At 39.3% G+C, this 15,291-nt stretch overlaps 1 protein-coding gene across 1 annotated transcript in view; it reads left to right on the top strand.

Moving 5' to 3' along the window:
- DNTT (DNA nucleotidylexotransferase) overlaps positions 1 to 15,291 on the top strand; it is a 148,769-nt gene that overhangs the window by 29,739 nt on the left and 103,739 nt on the right. The window contains exons 4-5 of the mRNA XM_030569632.1: positions 10,026 to 10,196; positions 11,463 to 11,534. Coding sequence (XP_030425492.1) covers positions 10,026 to 10,196; positions 11,463 to 11,534 — 243 coding nt within the window. The remainder of the gene's footprint in view (positions 1 to 10,025; positions 10,197 to 11,462; positions 11,535 to 15,291) is intronic.

Genomic DNA, 15,291 nt, shown 5'->3' with positions numbered 1-15,291 from the left:
AAGAAGACAGATCTATAATTAATTGAAGTATTTGCAGGCAATATTTTGTACAGCGAATAATGCATATTCAACACTAGTTTAAATGTTTATTTAAAAGGGCTTAATGAGCTCTGCAAAGGCAGGAAAACACTGAATAATGCAAACTAGACTGAAAGAAAGTGCTTTGATAATCTTTTCTCGTTGACTGTCAACAACCCCTGACTAAAATGCTACATCTGATTGTCTTCTTAAATAAAGGTAGTGAAACAGCTTTTCCAAGATCTGTCTACCCTAAGCAGAAAGCAGTAGCTACTTAAAATAGCAGTGCTATTGTATTATATATAGCTACATTTATCATGATAGCTAATGCCAGCTCAACTTCAACTTCTGTGGAAAATGCATCTATTTAAGTGTTCAGGTGAAAGCTTGTTTGGATTGAAAAGAAATATCCTTAGACTTCATTAGTTTGTAAGTCAAATGAGGAAGAAGACTCCTTTAGTCATTGCAATGTGGACACTCACCTCTAAGTGCCTTTTGGTGGCTAGGTGTAGTATTGCAGGGTTTTTTCATACTCCTGGTCTGGTAGGTCTTCAGTGGCTTGGCCCTCCAGCCAAGTCACAAGGTCCAAATGAATTCATTCCAGGGTAATAGAGTCCAATAAATTATCAATTCTTTTGCCCTCACTAGGGTCTTCAGCCTCAGCTCTAGGCCCTTTAAATTCAGTCCTTTGCTTGGACTCTCAAATAAGCTCTGTCCCCCCTCACTCTTGAGGTTTATGCCACTGTGACTGGTAGGGGAACACAGGCCCACCTCTATGCTGGGTTCCAACCCAGGGACCTTATAAACAGTTGCTACATACTGCCTGATTTCAGTTCATTGCTGCTTTCTCCCTGGGCCACTTCCTACTTGGCCCCTTTTTGCTTCACCCTTTACCTTAAGGTTAGATTTCCTAGGTCCTCTCTCTGCCTGCAAACCCAGCAAATGCAGCCAGAACCAAACTTGGGTTATCCCTTAAGCGTCTTTGGCCAGAGAGGAGCACCCTCCTTTGCCCCTCCAGTCTCAACCAGGGATTGATCTCTCAGGCCCTGCAGCTCCTTTTTTCTGACCCTGCTGGGTGCTGATTGGCTGCTTGAACTGCTGTGAGGCCTCTGTAGGCCTCTCTAGCCACATCTCAAGGACCCTCTGTCATAGTATAATTCCCAAATCTGGACCTTAGCGTCAAAAATATGGGTACTAGCACGAATTCCCCTAAGCTTAATTACCAGCTTAGATTCTGTAGCGCTGCCACCAATCAGGAATTTCGGGGCCTGATACCCTCTGGTCCCCTCAAACCCTTCCCTGGGGACCCCCAAGACCCAGATTCCTTGAGTCTCAAAACAAAGGGGAATAAACCATTTTCTTTCCCCTTCCTTTCTTTCTCCCAGCTCTTTCCCGCCCTGGGTACACTAGGAGACCACCGTGATTCAATTTCTTGAATCATCCCTTCCCCCTCCCCTTCTTCCCCGGGAGAGATACAGAGATAAACGCCGAGAGCAGGTTTTTCTTCCCTCCTCCCTTTTCTTTCTCCCACCAATTCCCTGGTGAGTGCAGACTCCCTTCCCTGGAGTCTTACAAAAGATAACCCCAAAAAATCAATTAGATTCTAAAAAAAAAAAAGAGGAAAACTTTAATAAAGAAGGAAAAACATAGAAATTGTCTCTGTAAGCAAGATGGTTTTTAGCTTATAGACAAAAGAAAGAAGCTTTCTCCAGCAGAAACACAATTTAAGCTACTTCCAGCAAGTACACATGTGCAAATGGAAAAAAAACAAGATAAAAAACTATGACCGCCTTTGGTACTTACTTACTATTCTGACTAGATAAGAGACTGTAGCAGGGAGATTGGCAGAAACCTGGTTGCATCTCTAGTCCTGTCCAGGACCCCGAGAGAACAAAGCCAAACCCAAAAACACACACAAAGGCTTCCCTCCACAAGAGATTTGAAAGTATCTTGTCTCCTGATTGGTCCTCTGGTCAGGTGTTGCAGGTCACTGTTTGTTAACCCTTTACAGGTGAAAGAGACATTAACCCTTAGCTATCTGTTTATGACACCCTCCTTCACTGCTCCTTTTCTGCCACTTTGCTGCTTCATGGGGCAGGTTGTAGTTGGACCATGGGGCCTCCTATAGGGAGCTGCAAATGCCAGGTACACCCCGTCACAATCATGTATCATTATTACATACTGTATAGCAATTACACAAGCTATCCCGCCACAACAAGGCACAAACACCAGAGGACAGTTTTGTCTTGGTGTTGAGCTCTTCAGTCTTCATGCCAGTGGCTTCCTTTCGGCTTTCACCACTGGCAGTCATATGGGACATTGACTCCTAAAGGCCATCACACACAGTAATGGTCGATTTCTCTGTCGCTGTTTCCATAACATATTTTGTTTTTTATGGGATGGGATTGTTAATCCTGTGCCTAACTCCCAACCTGGAGGATGAGAGTATCTGTTTTTTCTGGCCAGATTGGTCTGTGGGGCGGGGCATGGTTGAATCTATCAGAAGCAAAAAGCCCCCACCAACACAGATTCTGGGGATAATTAGAGCACACAAGATGCAAACTCAAGATTTATCAGAGCTGCGTATTTTCAACGCTACTTTATAGTGCTGAACGCTGGGGAATGATTAAGTATGACATGTCCAAACTGTCTTCATTCCATACAAACTGCCTTAGAAAAATCCTCCGTATCTTTTGACCCAGAACAATCTCAAACCAAGATCTATTGACACGGTGCAGCCAAGAGGATCTGAGTACCATCACTGCCAGGAGACACTGGAGATGGATTGATCATGTGCTTCGGATGGAAACTGATTCCATCACCAGAGTAGCAATAAGATGAACACCTGAAGGCAAGAGAAAATGAGGCCACTAGAAAACCACATTGTGAAGAGCTGTGGAAGCCAAACTGAAAAACCTGAGGCACAGCTGGGGAGCCATTGAAAAACTTGCCAGAAACAGATAGGAGTGGAGAAGCTTCATCACTGCCCTAAACACTAGAGGCATAATAAGAATATGATGATGATGATGATGATGATAGCAATTACCTGCTGAAATTGTTTTCTACATATATCTCTGTCTGTCTAGTTTACCTTTACAAGCAGGCAGGAAGCCATACCTTTAGGTTCTGTTCTCTGTGTGAACCTGCTGGGGCCAACCATCTGCAAAAGAAAAGTCTCTCGCAACTGAGGCTTTCTGTGAGCTTTATTCTGGAGTTTTAAAGTGTGCAGGCTGTACTGAGAGTAACAACATGGGGGTGGGGCAGAGGCCTGATAATGTCACCATAATCTGGACCATAATCTCTTACTCCTAAACTGCCCTTGCTGGAGTGGTGGGTGTCATTCTCGTGAAGAAGTGGAGAAAGAATCCCTTTCTTTTAACACCGAACAAGCAATTATACTAGAACAAGGAAACCTGTTTTGTCCCCAAAGATGCTCTGCCTCTTTCTGTATCACTGTAGACTTTTCTCTGGTCCTTTTTCCTTTGCTTTTTGTTAGTTTTGTTGTTGTTGTTTTGTTTAGTTTTTACTATTTATATGTTTCCACATACTGCACATTTCACGGGCTGTCCAGTAGAATTATGGAATTATGCAATTTTACACCTTGTCAAAGCTGTAAGACCAGGCAATACAAACCCAGACAATACTACATAGACATAATATATGATGGTTTGGGTAAAAATAATAAAATAGAAGACATACACGAATAAGGAGAGGAGGAAAGGAGAGGATTGTGGAGGGGGAGGGAAGAGGCTAGGTGAAATGGAGCTCTGACATTCTTTGAGCCATCTCAACATCTTTATGCAAATATATCTAGAAATGGGATCCCAATTTCTTCAAATTCATATAATTGCTATCTTCAGTGATAAAATATTCTTTCCTTGGTGGCTAATTCAGACAGATCTGAATTCACTGCCTATTTTGAGCATAAGCCTACTCTTCCATTTTTATAAGATCACATGTTTGGTGACCATTGCAGCCTTTGAGAACGAACACCTTTGTGGGGGAGTTAAACCCGTCTTAACAGGTAAATAATTTCCTAGCATATTATTTTTGGCTTCAGATTGGCTGCTGAAGCTGAGCGTTATTTTAACTTTTGTATCTGGGTCTTTCCACGGTTGCCTGACTGTTAGACCGTCCCATCTGAACAGCACTATAGGGATTAATCTGGAAGCAGTGCTGTCTACATCACTGCCAGGTTACCTGTAATAAAACACTGAAACCCCACTTGCCTCTGTGTTTTCCTTGCCCCTGCCCGATTCCCAACATGACAATTCCAGTGTTGCCAATTCTTGTGATTTTATTTTGAGTTTCATGATACTTGTTGTTTTTCTTAAAGCTCTGGTCCTTCAGTGAAGTGATTACATGATACACTCAGCTTTCATTAAAAATAAAATAGTAGGATTTTAGTGGAGCTGGCTGTAGGATAGAATGAAAATTTTAGACTTTTTGTGAAAACAAGAAAACACTCTTCACAAAAATTTTCATTTAGTCAAAAACTCAATTTTCTTCTGAAAAACTGGTTTGATTGAAATTTGTCTACTAGCTCTAGTTCTTAGCTCTCAGGGGTGAGGAAAAAGACTGAAAATGTGAAATGAGTATATCCTAAAAAGGGCAAATTAAAAAAAAAAGAAGCACAAATGTATTTTTTTAATCTCATGAGTTTTAAGCCAAATTCGTAACTTTCTGGGGCCTGAGGCATGAGTTTTGAATGGTTGGGGGTGGCAATACTGTAATACCCTGCCTCACAGTGGCTAGTTTCCCAACCAGTGCAACCCTGAGATTTAAGTTCCATTCTTGGCCAGCTGCTGTATTTGTGGGAAAAAAGGCAAGATTCTGCCCTAGGTGGCAGATGGAGAGACTGTCTTAAATCTAAGCTACTTTACCTAACCACTTCCACTTTCTACCATTAAAAGGTCATAATTCCACTATTGTTTAGTGTGTTAATTCTGAGTTTAATGTTGATTTTTTGTGTGAGCTTAGTTTACCACTTTGTTTTATAGTTTAAACCAAGTAAGGAAAGGTATTGGCAGCAACTCTTTTGACCTCATTCTCAACACGCTCCCTGCTACAGAAACTTCACCCAGAAAGAATTTGCAATGGTGTAACACCCCTGCTTCATTGTCCTTTTTCCACGCAAGGACCTGCAGGCAGCTAGTAAAACTGTAAAACGGTTAGAGTTGGCTAGCGAGCGGTTTGGCTAAGGATGCACTGATTCAGTGGCCTGCCATGGAGCTCCCAGAAGAGGTTAAAACTCTTTTCTCTTGATGTGAAACTAGTGGTGGAAACTAGAACTGGTTGGGAATTTTTAACAAAACTATTTTGTTGAGAACTGTTGATTCAGCGAAACCACTTAACTGAAGTTTTGTTGGGAAGGTTTCTCAGGTCCAGAATGCACTTCCTGATAAGAGAGAATTAACCAAGAATAACCAATAGCCTAAAAATTAGGGCACTCATATAGGAGACCTGGATTCAAGTCCCTACTCTGCCTGATTTTTAACAGTGATTTGCACTGGGATCTGTCACATCCAGGTCAATATCCTAATCACTGGGCTATTCTAGTGTGAGGCTCTCTCTGGTTTTGATGAGAAATTCCCTCCTGGACCTTTGAAAACTTTACAATGAAAATTTTGTCAACACGGATAGAAGGGTTTTATGTGGGGTGCTCTGCTTGATTTGGTCAAGGACCTGACCTGGATTTACCACATCCCACATTAATGCTGTAATCACAAAGGTATTAACTAATTCTCTCTCTCATCCCAAAACCTCAACATTTTTCATGAAAAAGATTCTTGTTTTCCAGCCAGTCTAATGAAAACACCTCCTGGTCACCTAACCCCAATTTGGGATGAATCTCCCTTTGGCTGCCATACTGCACTGGTGTTTGAAGGTGCTATATATGCCCTTTCCCCCCACCCCCAATAACTGGGTGAATCTCTGTGGAGCGTAATCTCCCATCCTTCGGTGTGCACAAATGGGATGCGTCCCCTTTTCTAAGTTAGTTTTCTGTTGCTGTCTATAGCTTCCTTTAAAAAATCATGTATATAATTTTCACACACACACCCTTGTTAAAAATGTATATAAAGAAATGAATAAATTAAGAAATTGAATATTTTAAAAAATGAGGCAAATGAATGAATGAAAGTGTAATGAATGAATCTATTTCTATAATTAGAAATTAGCTTCACAGCTTTAGAGAAGGCTAATGAGAATCTATGATTTTATGGATTGCTTTAGCAGACAGTCTTGTCTCAGAAGAAAATCTTCTCCCCTCCCTGTGAATTTTTATACCCAAGGGTTAACTGAGTATAAATAGCTACAGAGGCTAGCAAATCAAACATCTTCCTAAACAGCTCCCTATCTCAAGAGGTCTTACATGAGATGTTCTGAAAACAAAAGAGTGTAGCACTTATTAGTCTGGTAGCAGGAGCTGGTAAATAAATATATAGCTAGAAATAGGATTCCTCTAGTGAGATGGATTAAAGGTGACTAAGCTTTGGGGAGAGCAAGGAATAAGGTTACCCTGCAGAAAAGATATATAGCAAACAAAATTCTTTGTAACAAGGTGATGCCCTGATGAGTTTGTGTTATAAGAAGCTTGTGCTTGAAAACAATAGAGGAAATCATAAGAGATTCAAGAGTGAATTGGTTCTGGACCATATTGTGTGAGAATGCTATTAGCTATATAAAGAAGATTGCAGGAAAGCAGGCAGAATGTTAACATTCAATTCAGCATATAAGACACACAAAAAGGCTACAACGCGCTTCATATAGTTTTGCTTAGTGGTAGAATCAGTGACATGTATCTATAATAAGGTTAAACATTGTCTACTGATGGAACAAAAGATCTTGGGTCCTGATCTTGCACACAGGTCATGCCCATGCAGAATGCAGAACCTCATTGACTTCCCCAGAATATGTATGAGCATGTAGGTCCAATCATAGACAACTGAATGCATGACTGGAGTCTTAGAAGGTAAATCAATTTGGTTGGGATCCTCTTGAGTCCAGGGAAGGAAAAGAAGGTAGAACAGTTGCAAGTGGTCCTCTCCTAAATTAGTTCATCATTTCATTTAATGTAAGTGAAGGAGGCTGGACACTACACAAAGCCGTTTATGGCTTGAACATGGTGACTATTTCAATGAAGTCCTGTATTATACAGAAGGTCAGACAAGATGATCAGTATGGTCCCTTCTGGCCTTATTATTTATGAATCCCTGACTGGGTCTAAGTGGAGTGAAACCAATTCCTGATTAAATGAAAGGATGGAAAAAACTAGAGATAGTAAAGCAAATATTCCTAAGTCAGAATGCACCCCCTAGCAAAACATCTGCCACAATAGTCTCCGAGTTAGAAAAGGTGAACAGATGTTCAATGAACAGAGAGGAATAGAGCATTTCAGGTGAGAATGTAGAAAAAGCGAGGCAAAAGAAAAAAAGCTTTTACTCAATAAAAGGTACCTTTTTTAACATTTACATTTTGTTGAAAATGATGTTTCACAAATTCTAAAGTCAATAGAAATATTTCCATGAAAACAATTATTTTCTTTCACGTTAAACACAACCCTGTATTGTTTACAACCCTAACACCATGGCATTCTAGCTGGCCTATTTTTATTGTCCAAGCTGACTGAAATGTGAAATGTAATCAATATTCATAGCAAAAATTAAAAATTAATTTTGAAAAATTCTTTCAGTTTTAATAAACTAAATGATTAGAACCCAGCTAAGGACATTTTTAAAAAAACTTACAGACATACTGTGCCCTTTCAATCTACTGGGCCAAATTCTGTTTTCCTTTTCACTGGTGTAAATTAAGATTAACTCTACAGAATCTATCGTGATGTAAATCAGTGGGGCTGGGACCAGGCACAGTATGTCTAGAAATATTAAGCAGGTAGAATTTAAGATGTACGAGTCATTATGCTTTAAGTTGATTTTTGTCTCTAATATATTTTGAGGAACAATATAATCTAAAATTAAAACTCAAAGCAAAATCTAAATCTTTCAGACCTAATGAATAATAAATAAATTAATTACAAATAAATTTAAATCTAACCTTGAAACATGCATAACAAGCCCTCAATATTAGAGGAGAAAAGAGAAACACTGCTCAGTCAGAGTTGGATAGTCTTGCTGTCTTTCCTCTAGGTAACATCAACTGCTGTATCTGCTCTGGTGTTGGCTCACTCTGCCTGTATTACACTTGCTCGGTTCTCACATATCTATACATTAACAAAGACTTGGTGCAGATTAGCAGCCAAAAACGTGAGTGCTTATTGAGGATCTACACAGAATCACAGAACTTTCTATGTCTACAAAACCAACTGGGTTTATGTGAGATTTCGTGTACTTGATCAGAGCTGTGCAAAATGTTTGAAGAGAATATACCAGAAAGCAGGGTGTTTGGGGAGATCTAGTGTGACGAGGAAGAATTTGGATACTTTGTGTTAATGCTAATTGAACAACCCATAATCCCTCAACTGTCAGAAACCCTCATTGCTTATGTTTCTTGTCTTCGTGTAGCAGTAATGTAACTCCTTCCCTTCTGCTCCCTCCTTTAATCCATGAGCCACTAAATTCTTCAGGGAACAATGAAGGGGTGGCTGACATCATCTAGATTCAGGGGGCTGCCAATTAAACCCCACTGATCTCTAATTCAAAGGGTCTTCACAGGGCGGGAAGCACATTGGGAATAAGGAAGAGTAAGACTTTCTCCCAGCCTCTACATATTAGTGCATATCTCATGATGCCTACCTTGCTGAGTAGATGGCCAGGAAGGGGTTGGAGAGAAATAGGGAGTGGATGAAGCCTGTCCCACCAGCCTCTACAGCCTGGCAGCCAATAGAATTAAACTAGAGTTACAAAGAAAGTAAATACACAATGAGGGCTGAAATAAGTTACTTTCCCGGAGACCAAGGAGATGTGGGGGTCAGATGGGAAGCAGGAAAGGAATTCTGAGTCAGGACTTCCGTGAGAGTTCCTCACTACTCTTTACACAGGGCTGATCATAAAGGGTCAGTCTGGACCTTTGTTAATGTGGATAGTAAATACTACTGCTCTGTCAAGCAGTTTGTGAGTGCAGGAGCTTCAATAAACCAAGCCAAGGATAAGTGAAGAGTCATCGAAGAATGCCTTTTCCCCTTTGTATAGGCTGAAAAGTTGAGGGGAGGGGCAAGTGCTGTTACTTGAGCTGGCTGACTAGAAACATGGCTATAAGTTGAAAGAAGAGAACAAACTCTTGGGGCTGCTGGGCCTGCCACATACTTTTCTTTGACTGTATTTGAGAAACACAGATGTCATGTAGTGACATGCTGAATAAAGTACATTTGAGCAGATTTTGAAAACTTGCAGAAGCTATTTCACCTTGTCAGACTCTGGAGAGTTTTCTTAAATACATGAGGGGGTTAAATCATCTCTAGTGCTCAAGTACCAGGCTGCTAATTAAGCACTCATATGAAAACATGTGCCTGTGGGTCATTCACTTCCGGTTAGAGCTGTGTGGAGGACAGAAATTCCATTTAGTCAAGGATTTTGAAATTCAGCTTCACTCCAAATTGGAATGAAACCAAAACATTTCAAAATTCTCTGTGAAGGAAAATGTTAAAAAAAAATTAGTCTTGGACCAATCAGAACACTTTGTCTTAACTTTTATTTTATATTATATAATATTATGCAAAATAAAAATGTATCCAAAAATGTCAAAATGTTTGGTTTAAAAATGTCAAAATAGGACATTTTGTCACTGTCAGACCTTTCTTTTTTTTCTCCTCAATGAAATTTTTACAAAATTGACATTTTCTTGAAGTGTTTTTGATTTTGGCAGAACTGCACATTCCAACAGAAAATGGTTCTGTCAAAACGTTTCCAGCCAGCTTTACTGTTTGTGTGCCGTAGTAGAAAGAAATAGCCTGTGAATCAGTTTGCAAACTCTAAGCTTTCTAAGGGGCATATAGAATATTTCAGCTTTTATTAACTTTGGTTGCTTTTTGTTTTTGTTTTTTATCCCAGGATGTTTTTGAGATACTTGTTGAAAATTATGAGTTCAGAGAAAATGCAGTATCTTGCCTTGCATTCATGAGAGCAGCCTCTGTGCTGAAATTCCTTCCATTTACTATAGTCAGAATGGACGATCTAGAAGGACTGCCTTGCATGGGAAGTGAAATCAGAAATGTCATTGAGGTAATGTTACAGTGAATTCCCTGCTAGATGTTTATTTTACAGCTCTAATTTTTTTAGAGGCCAAAGGGGGGGGGGCAAGATATGTGTCAGTGGGGATAACTTTGTGTTTCTCCTGTATTAGAATTAGCTTATCCTCTATTATTAAAGAGTCAGTAACATCTGTGTATCTTTATTAAAAATAATCTGACTTTTTGTGCATTCCTTAAATTTACAATAAACATTACTTGTCACAGAAACATTCCTAATGAATTCAGGTAATTCAAGAATAAATAATGAGATACCATGTGTAATATTTGCTTTAAACTACATTCTCTCATTTAGATGACTTAATACCTCTTCATATATGACTTGTTCTGCACAGTGCATGGCAAAATCATTTTGTTAGTTTAATGCTTTTTTGAAAATATTGTTTTGGCAAAACCTGTACATATTTTAGTAATTTAGGCACAGATTCACAGAGGTACTTTGGTGCCTAAATCCCACTGATACCTAAATACCTTTGTGAATCTAGGCTTTAGTGTTAATTTCGCCCTCTTGCCTACTTACAGAAAAGCCTTTCATCCAGGTGAGGGGTAAACTCCACATTCCTGTTGGGCCCTTGCGAATCCCCCTAAATTTTTCATTGCTTTAGTTTTTGGTCCTTTCAGGACCCCATGTCTCAGCCACTATTATTTCAGGAGACAATAGAGCAGAATGCCTTAGTTATCTGGAGAGGTCACTGCTGAATGTTTTGATTCACTATGTTTCCCTTTTCTCCTTTCCTTCATAGGGTGAGAATACTGCCTTTACAATGCTATTAGCCTCTGCTGGCCTGGGGACTGGGAATTCGATTCAGATCTCCTGCACAATAGAATGGAGATTTTTTTTTATTTTATTTTATTTTTTTTTACACAGAGCAAAAATATATCCATTGTCACAGTGCTTCTGGGTTTGTTTGTAATAAACTCAATCAAATGCTGAAATATGATTTTCAGAATAGCTCAGTAAAGCATGTGAAGTAATTGCAATCCAATTGACAACTGGAAAATAACTTGACGCCCAGCTGCTGATAATGTGTAATATTTTTTGTGGACCAAATCTTTACTCCATTCTTGAGTTAATGGAAGTTTTGCTTAAGTAAGGATTTCAGGATTTGGTCCTTTAGGAATAAAACAAGGGTGCCCTCTCTCTCTCTCTCTCTCTCTGCTGATAAGAATTCCCACTGGACTATTATATTACAGTTGAATAATTTCAGAAGTAAGAAGTAACCTATTACTGTATATACAGGAGATTATTGAAGAAGGAGAGAGTTCTCAAGCTAACGACGTGTTAACTGATGAACGATACCAATCATTTAAAGTAAGTATATTTGTCTTAGTTTTGTTGTAGTTGCTTAAAAGTGTTTAAGATCACTTTTTTTCATGAGATCTTGGGTTCTCACTCAACATATCTAAGAATCTAGTTAGACTTTAAAATAAAGGAGCATCACAAGTACTGAATTTTATTGAATTCAGAGAAAGAGCAGCACTTAAAAATAGGGACTGTGATAGAGTAAGAGAATAATTTTGAATCAGTTACCCTTCATCTTCTAATTAATGTGATACAATGTAATTTGCTGTTGAACTTCAATTAAAGGGTAATTTTCTCCCCAAAATTGATGTAACATATACCCTTTTTTGCCGTAGGCTTAACCCAATATATTTTTGGTTCATTAGTCATGACTATGGCGCAGCACAGCCTTATTCTGATCTTATAAAAATGTCAGGTTCGGGATAATGACTAAGATCTATCTTTCATTCTGCTGAAACATGCCTCACAGGGAGAGGAGGCAGGCAGGGATGGAGGGAAGGCTTTGTTAGCTGACTACTTCTAGATTTAGAAGTATATGAGAATTCAGCTTGAATAAAAAGTAGTTCAGAATCAGATGAGGTAGTAGAACAGTTCCCATTTAGTGAACATTCAATATATTTTCCACCAGAGAGGCTCTCTGTTTCAGGAGTTTATCCCTGAGAACATTTTAATTTGATGAGTGTGTTTTTCCAGGCATAGCGGTCTTTGGTATCACACATACTATAAACAAGGGAGTCGTGTTCTTTTGCTAACACCCACCTCAGCTTGTTGCCAAAAACTGTGATGATATAAGGACACAGGTGAAGAAGATACGCTGTACTTATGGGGCCAGTACTGGTCACATAGGTTATATCTACACTGCAATTAGACACCCACGGCCAGGGCTGGCTCCAGGCACCAGCGTAGGAAGCTGGCGTTTGGGGCGGGCAATTCGAAGGGGCAGCACTCCATCTGATATTGGGGCGGAACATCTGGGTCTTCGGCGGCAGTTCAGCGGTGAGTCCCTCATTCCCTCTCTTCCTCTCTGAGCTGCCACTGAATTGCCGCTAAGAAGCGGTGCGATTGAGCTGCCTCCCAAGTGCCGACGCTCGTCTTTTTTTTTTTTTTTTGCTGCTTGGGACGGCAGAAAAGCTGGACCCGGCCCTACCCATGGCTGGCCCATGCCAGCTGACTCAAGCTTGCAAGGCTCGTGTTGTGGGGCTATTTAATTGTGGTTTAGATGTTTGGGCTTGGGTTGCAGCTCAAACCATGGGAACCTCCCACCACACAGGGTCCTAGAGTCTGGGCTCCAGCCCAAGCCCAAATGTGTGCATCTCAATTAAACAGTCCCATAGCCCGAGTTCCTTGAGCCAGAGTCAGATGGCCTGGGCCAGCTGCAGGGTAGACATATCCTTAATATACTGAATAAAGGTCTTGTTGCATTTGACCAGAGAAGGGTAGCGAGAATGATTAGGGGCATGGAAAAACTCTCATTTGAAGAGAGATTGAAAAGGGTGTGATTCTTTAACTTGGCTACGTCTGCACTGCCCCACTGTAGTTTGAACTACAGCAGTGTACATTAAATTGCTACACTGTAACTCGCCCATGTGGTTGCTGACGGTGCGAACTAAGAAGTTCCCAGTTTGTGTTAATGTAGTCCTGTCTAAAGGACTATGGCCAGTGGGAGAGTGGGCTGCTGTGCAAACTTCCCAGCCTGCACTGTTCTGCCAATGCACCACAGGCCTGCCCTGCAACCCCACTACAACAGTAATGCTAGACCTCTCTTGCACATAGATTATCGATCATTCTGAATGTTTCCAACCTGTGTGGTAGTTTTGTGATGCATGCAAATGTGCACTGAAAAATAGGATGAGACTACAAAACTCCTGGCCAAAATCTGATTCCAAATTTGTGTGACTGAATCCTGTATTTTAAGCTAGGTCTGCAGAGGTGAAAACTGGTGCACACTAAGCCAATAGGTTACCTATTGTGCTATGGGTTTTTTAATTATCAACAAACCAAGCAATATATAAATATGATTTTTTTTTAGTTATCAAATTGCAACAATGTTATGTGGTTATTCTTTGAGCAACTCAGACTGTATAGCATGTGTTTAGCTTTACACAATATGAATGACAATGCATTTTATTGACATTAATTCTTGTCAATACTGAAAGGAACTGTGGTACAGTGGGAGTAAATGTACAATGACATTTACCAGCACAAGCTCGGTACTGACCACATATACAATAATGAAAATGGAATATTTATAACCCAAAAGACCCTTTGGCAGTGAACTTCATGGATCTAACTTCAGTGAATGCTAAAGAACTTCAGTTTGTAGAGAATACAAAGTTAATTTTGTTTTCCTTCACTGACAATAGAGTCCATTTACTACTGCTCTCTAACCATTGCTAAGCATTAATAAAGTTTCTTGGAATCATTCTACAACCAATAACAGACCCTTTTGAAAATACAACACTAGCAAAAACATTAAAAGATAAAAATCTAAATGATTTTTTAAAATAAGATTGAAAATGTAATCATATTCTCTTACAATCACCCATGTTCCAAACAAAGAATAGGTAATCTTATCTATTATATACAACATGTAGGGTAATTCCTATTTAAAATTATACAGATTTTCATCCTTCCCTTTTCTTTATCTTAATTACTTTCAAAGAATTAATCTCATTAGAAAAACACCAGATAAAATTAGCATGGTCTGAATTCAAAGGTTGTAGATTCAATGGAAAAATAAAATTGTGCAGCCACTCCTCACATATATGAACGGGCAATGAAATCACTCAGAGATGCAATATTGACAAAGCGAGTATAAAGAACATATGCTTTGGGAAAAGCAGGGACGTTTTCTTCTCCACTTTCATATCACAATCCATTTGAGAGATTGATCCACTGAATATTTTAGAATTTTGCTCTACATTCTTCTCTTGAAACAAAATTGATGTACAAAATTACTTAGCAATGGATGGAAGTGAAACATACTAAAATTCCATTGACTTGCCTTATTTATAGATTTACAGGCCTTACTCAAGAATGACTGATACAAATGTTGATGTTGTAAGTGGCACAACAAAGTCATAAGACATGTTTCTCTTGTGCATCTTACTACTGTTATGTATAAATGTAGGTTTCTTTGAGCATCTTGATATAACTGGCTTGTTGTAGTAAAAGAGGATATTGACTTAAACTGGGAGAGAAATAAAGAGTTAAATGTCAGAATTAGCATAAATAGACAAACAGAGAACACTGATTCATGAATGAAAATATTCAGCATGTATCTTGAAAAATCAGATGCTTCAGTTGGACCTGCAAGCTGGTCTAACTTGTTTTTGTAGTTCTGCCTTGGTGAAATCAATTGACATTGACTATGCTGAGTAATATTTGAAGTAGCCATAAAGTGTTTGTATTTCATATGACATTTAACACATTACATACTTTTCTTTTGTTTTTGTTTACGTTCATATTGTGTTTTTAATCATATGGATTTAATATTCCTGTAATAGCATGGCCCAGGGGATTCCCAAAAATGTACTTCCAAAAAGTGGATAATTTCTGGCACAATGGCAGCAACTTTATTTAATAACCAACTAACCAACAAGAATGTAAGCAAATGGAGGAGGGGAATGAACATAGTCTTTGCACCAAAGTGTGGCTATAGCACTCAGACTGACCTTGAGCAGCTCTTGTCCTGACTGGTAGATCCCAAAGTCAAAACTGCTGGAGAAAGCATCCTGCTCTGGACAAATAGCTTGCACTAAGCTAT

The sequence above is a fragment of the Gopherus evgoodei genome, chromosome 7, assembly GCF_007399415.2.
Source record: "Gopherus evgoodei ecotype Sinaloan lineage chromosome 7, rGopEvg1_v1.p, whole genome shotgun sequence".
Taxonomy (NCBI): domain Eukaryota; kingdom Metazoa; phylum Chordata; order Testudines; family Testudinidae; genus Gopherus; species Gopherus evgoodei.
The sequence above is the reverse complement of the archived record's forward strand: the minus strand, read 5'-3'. Positions and strand labels throughout refer to the sequence as shown.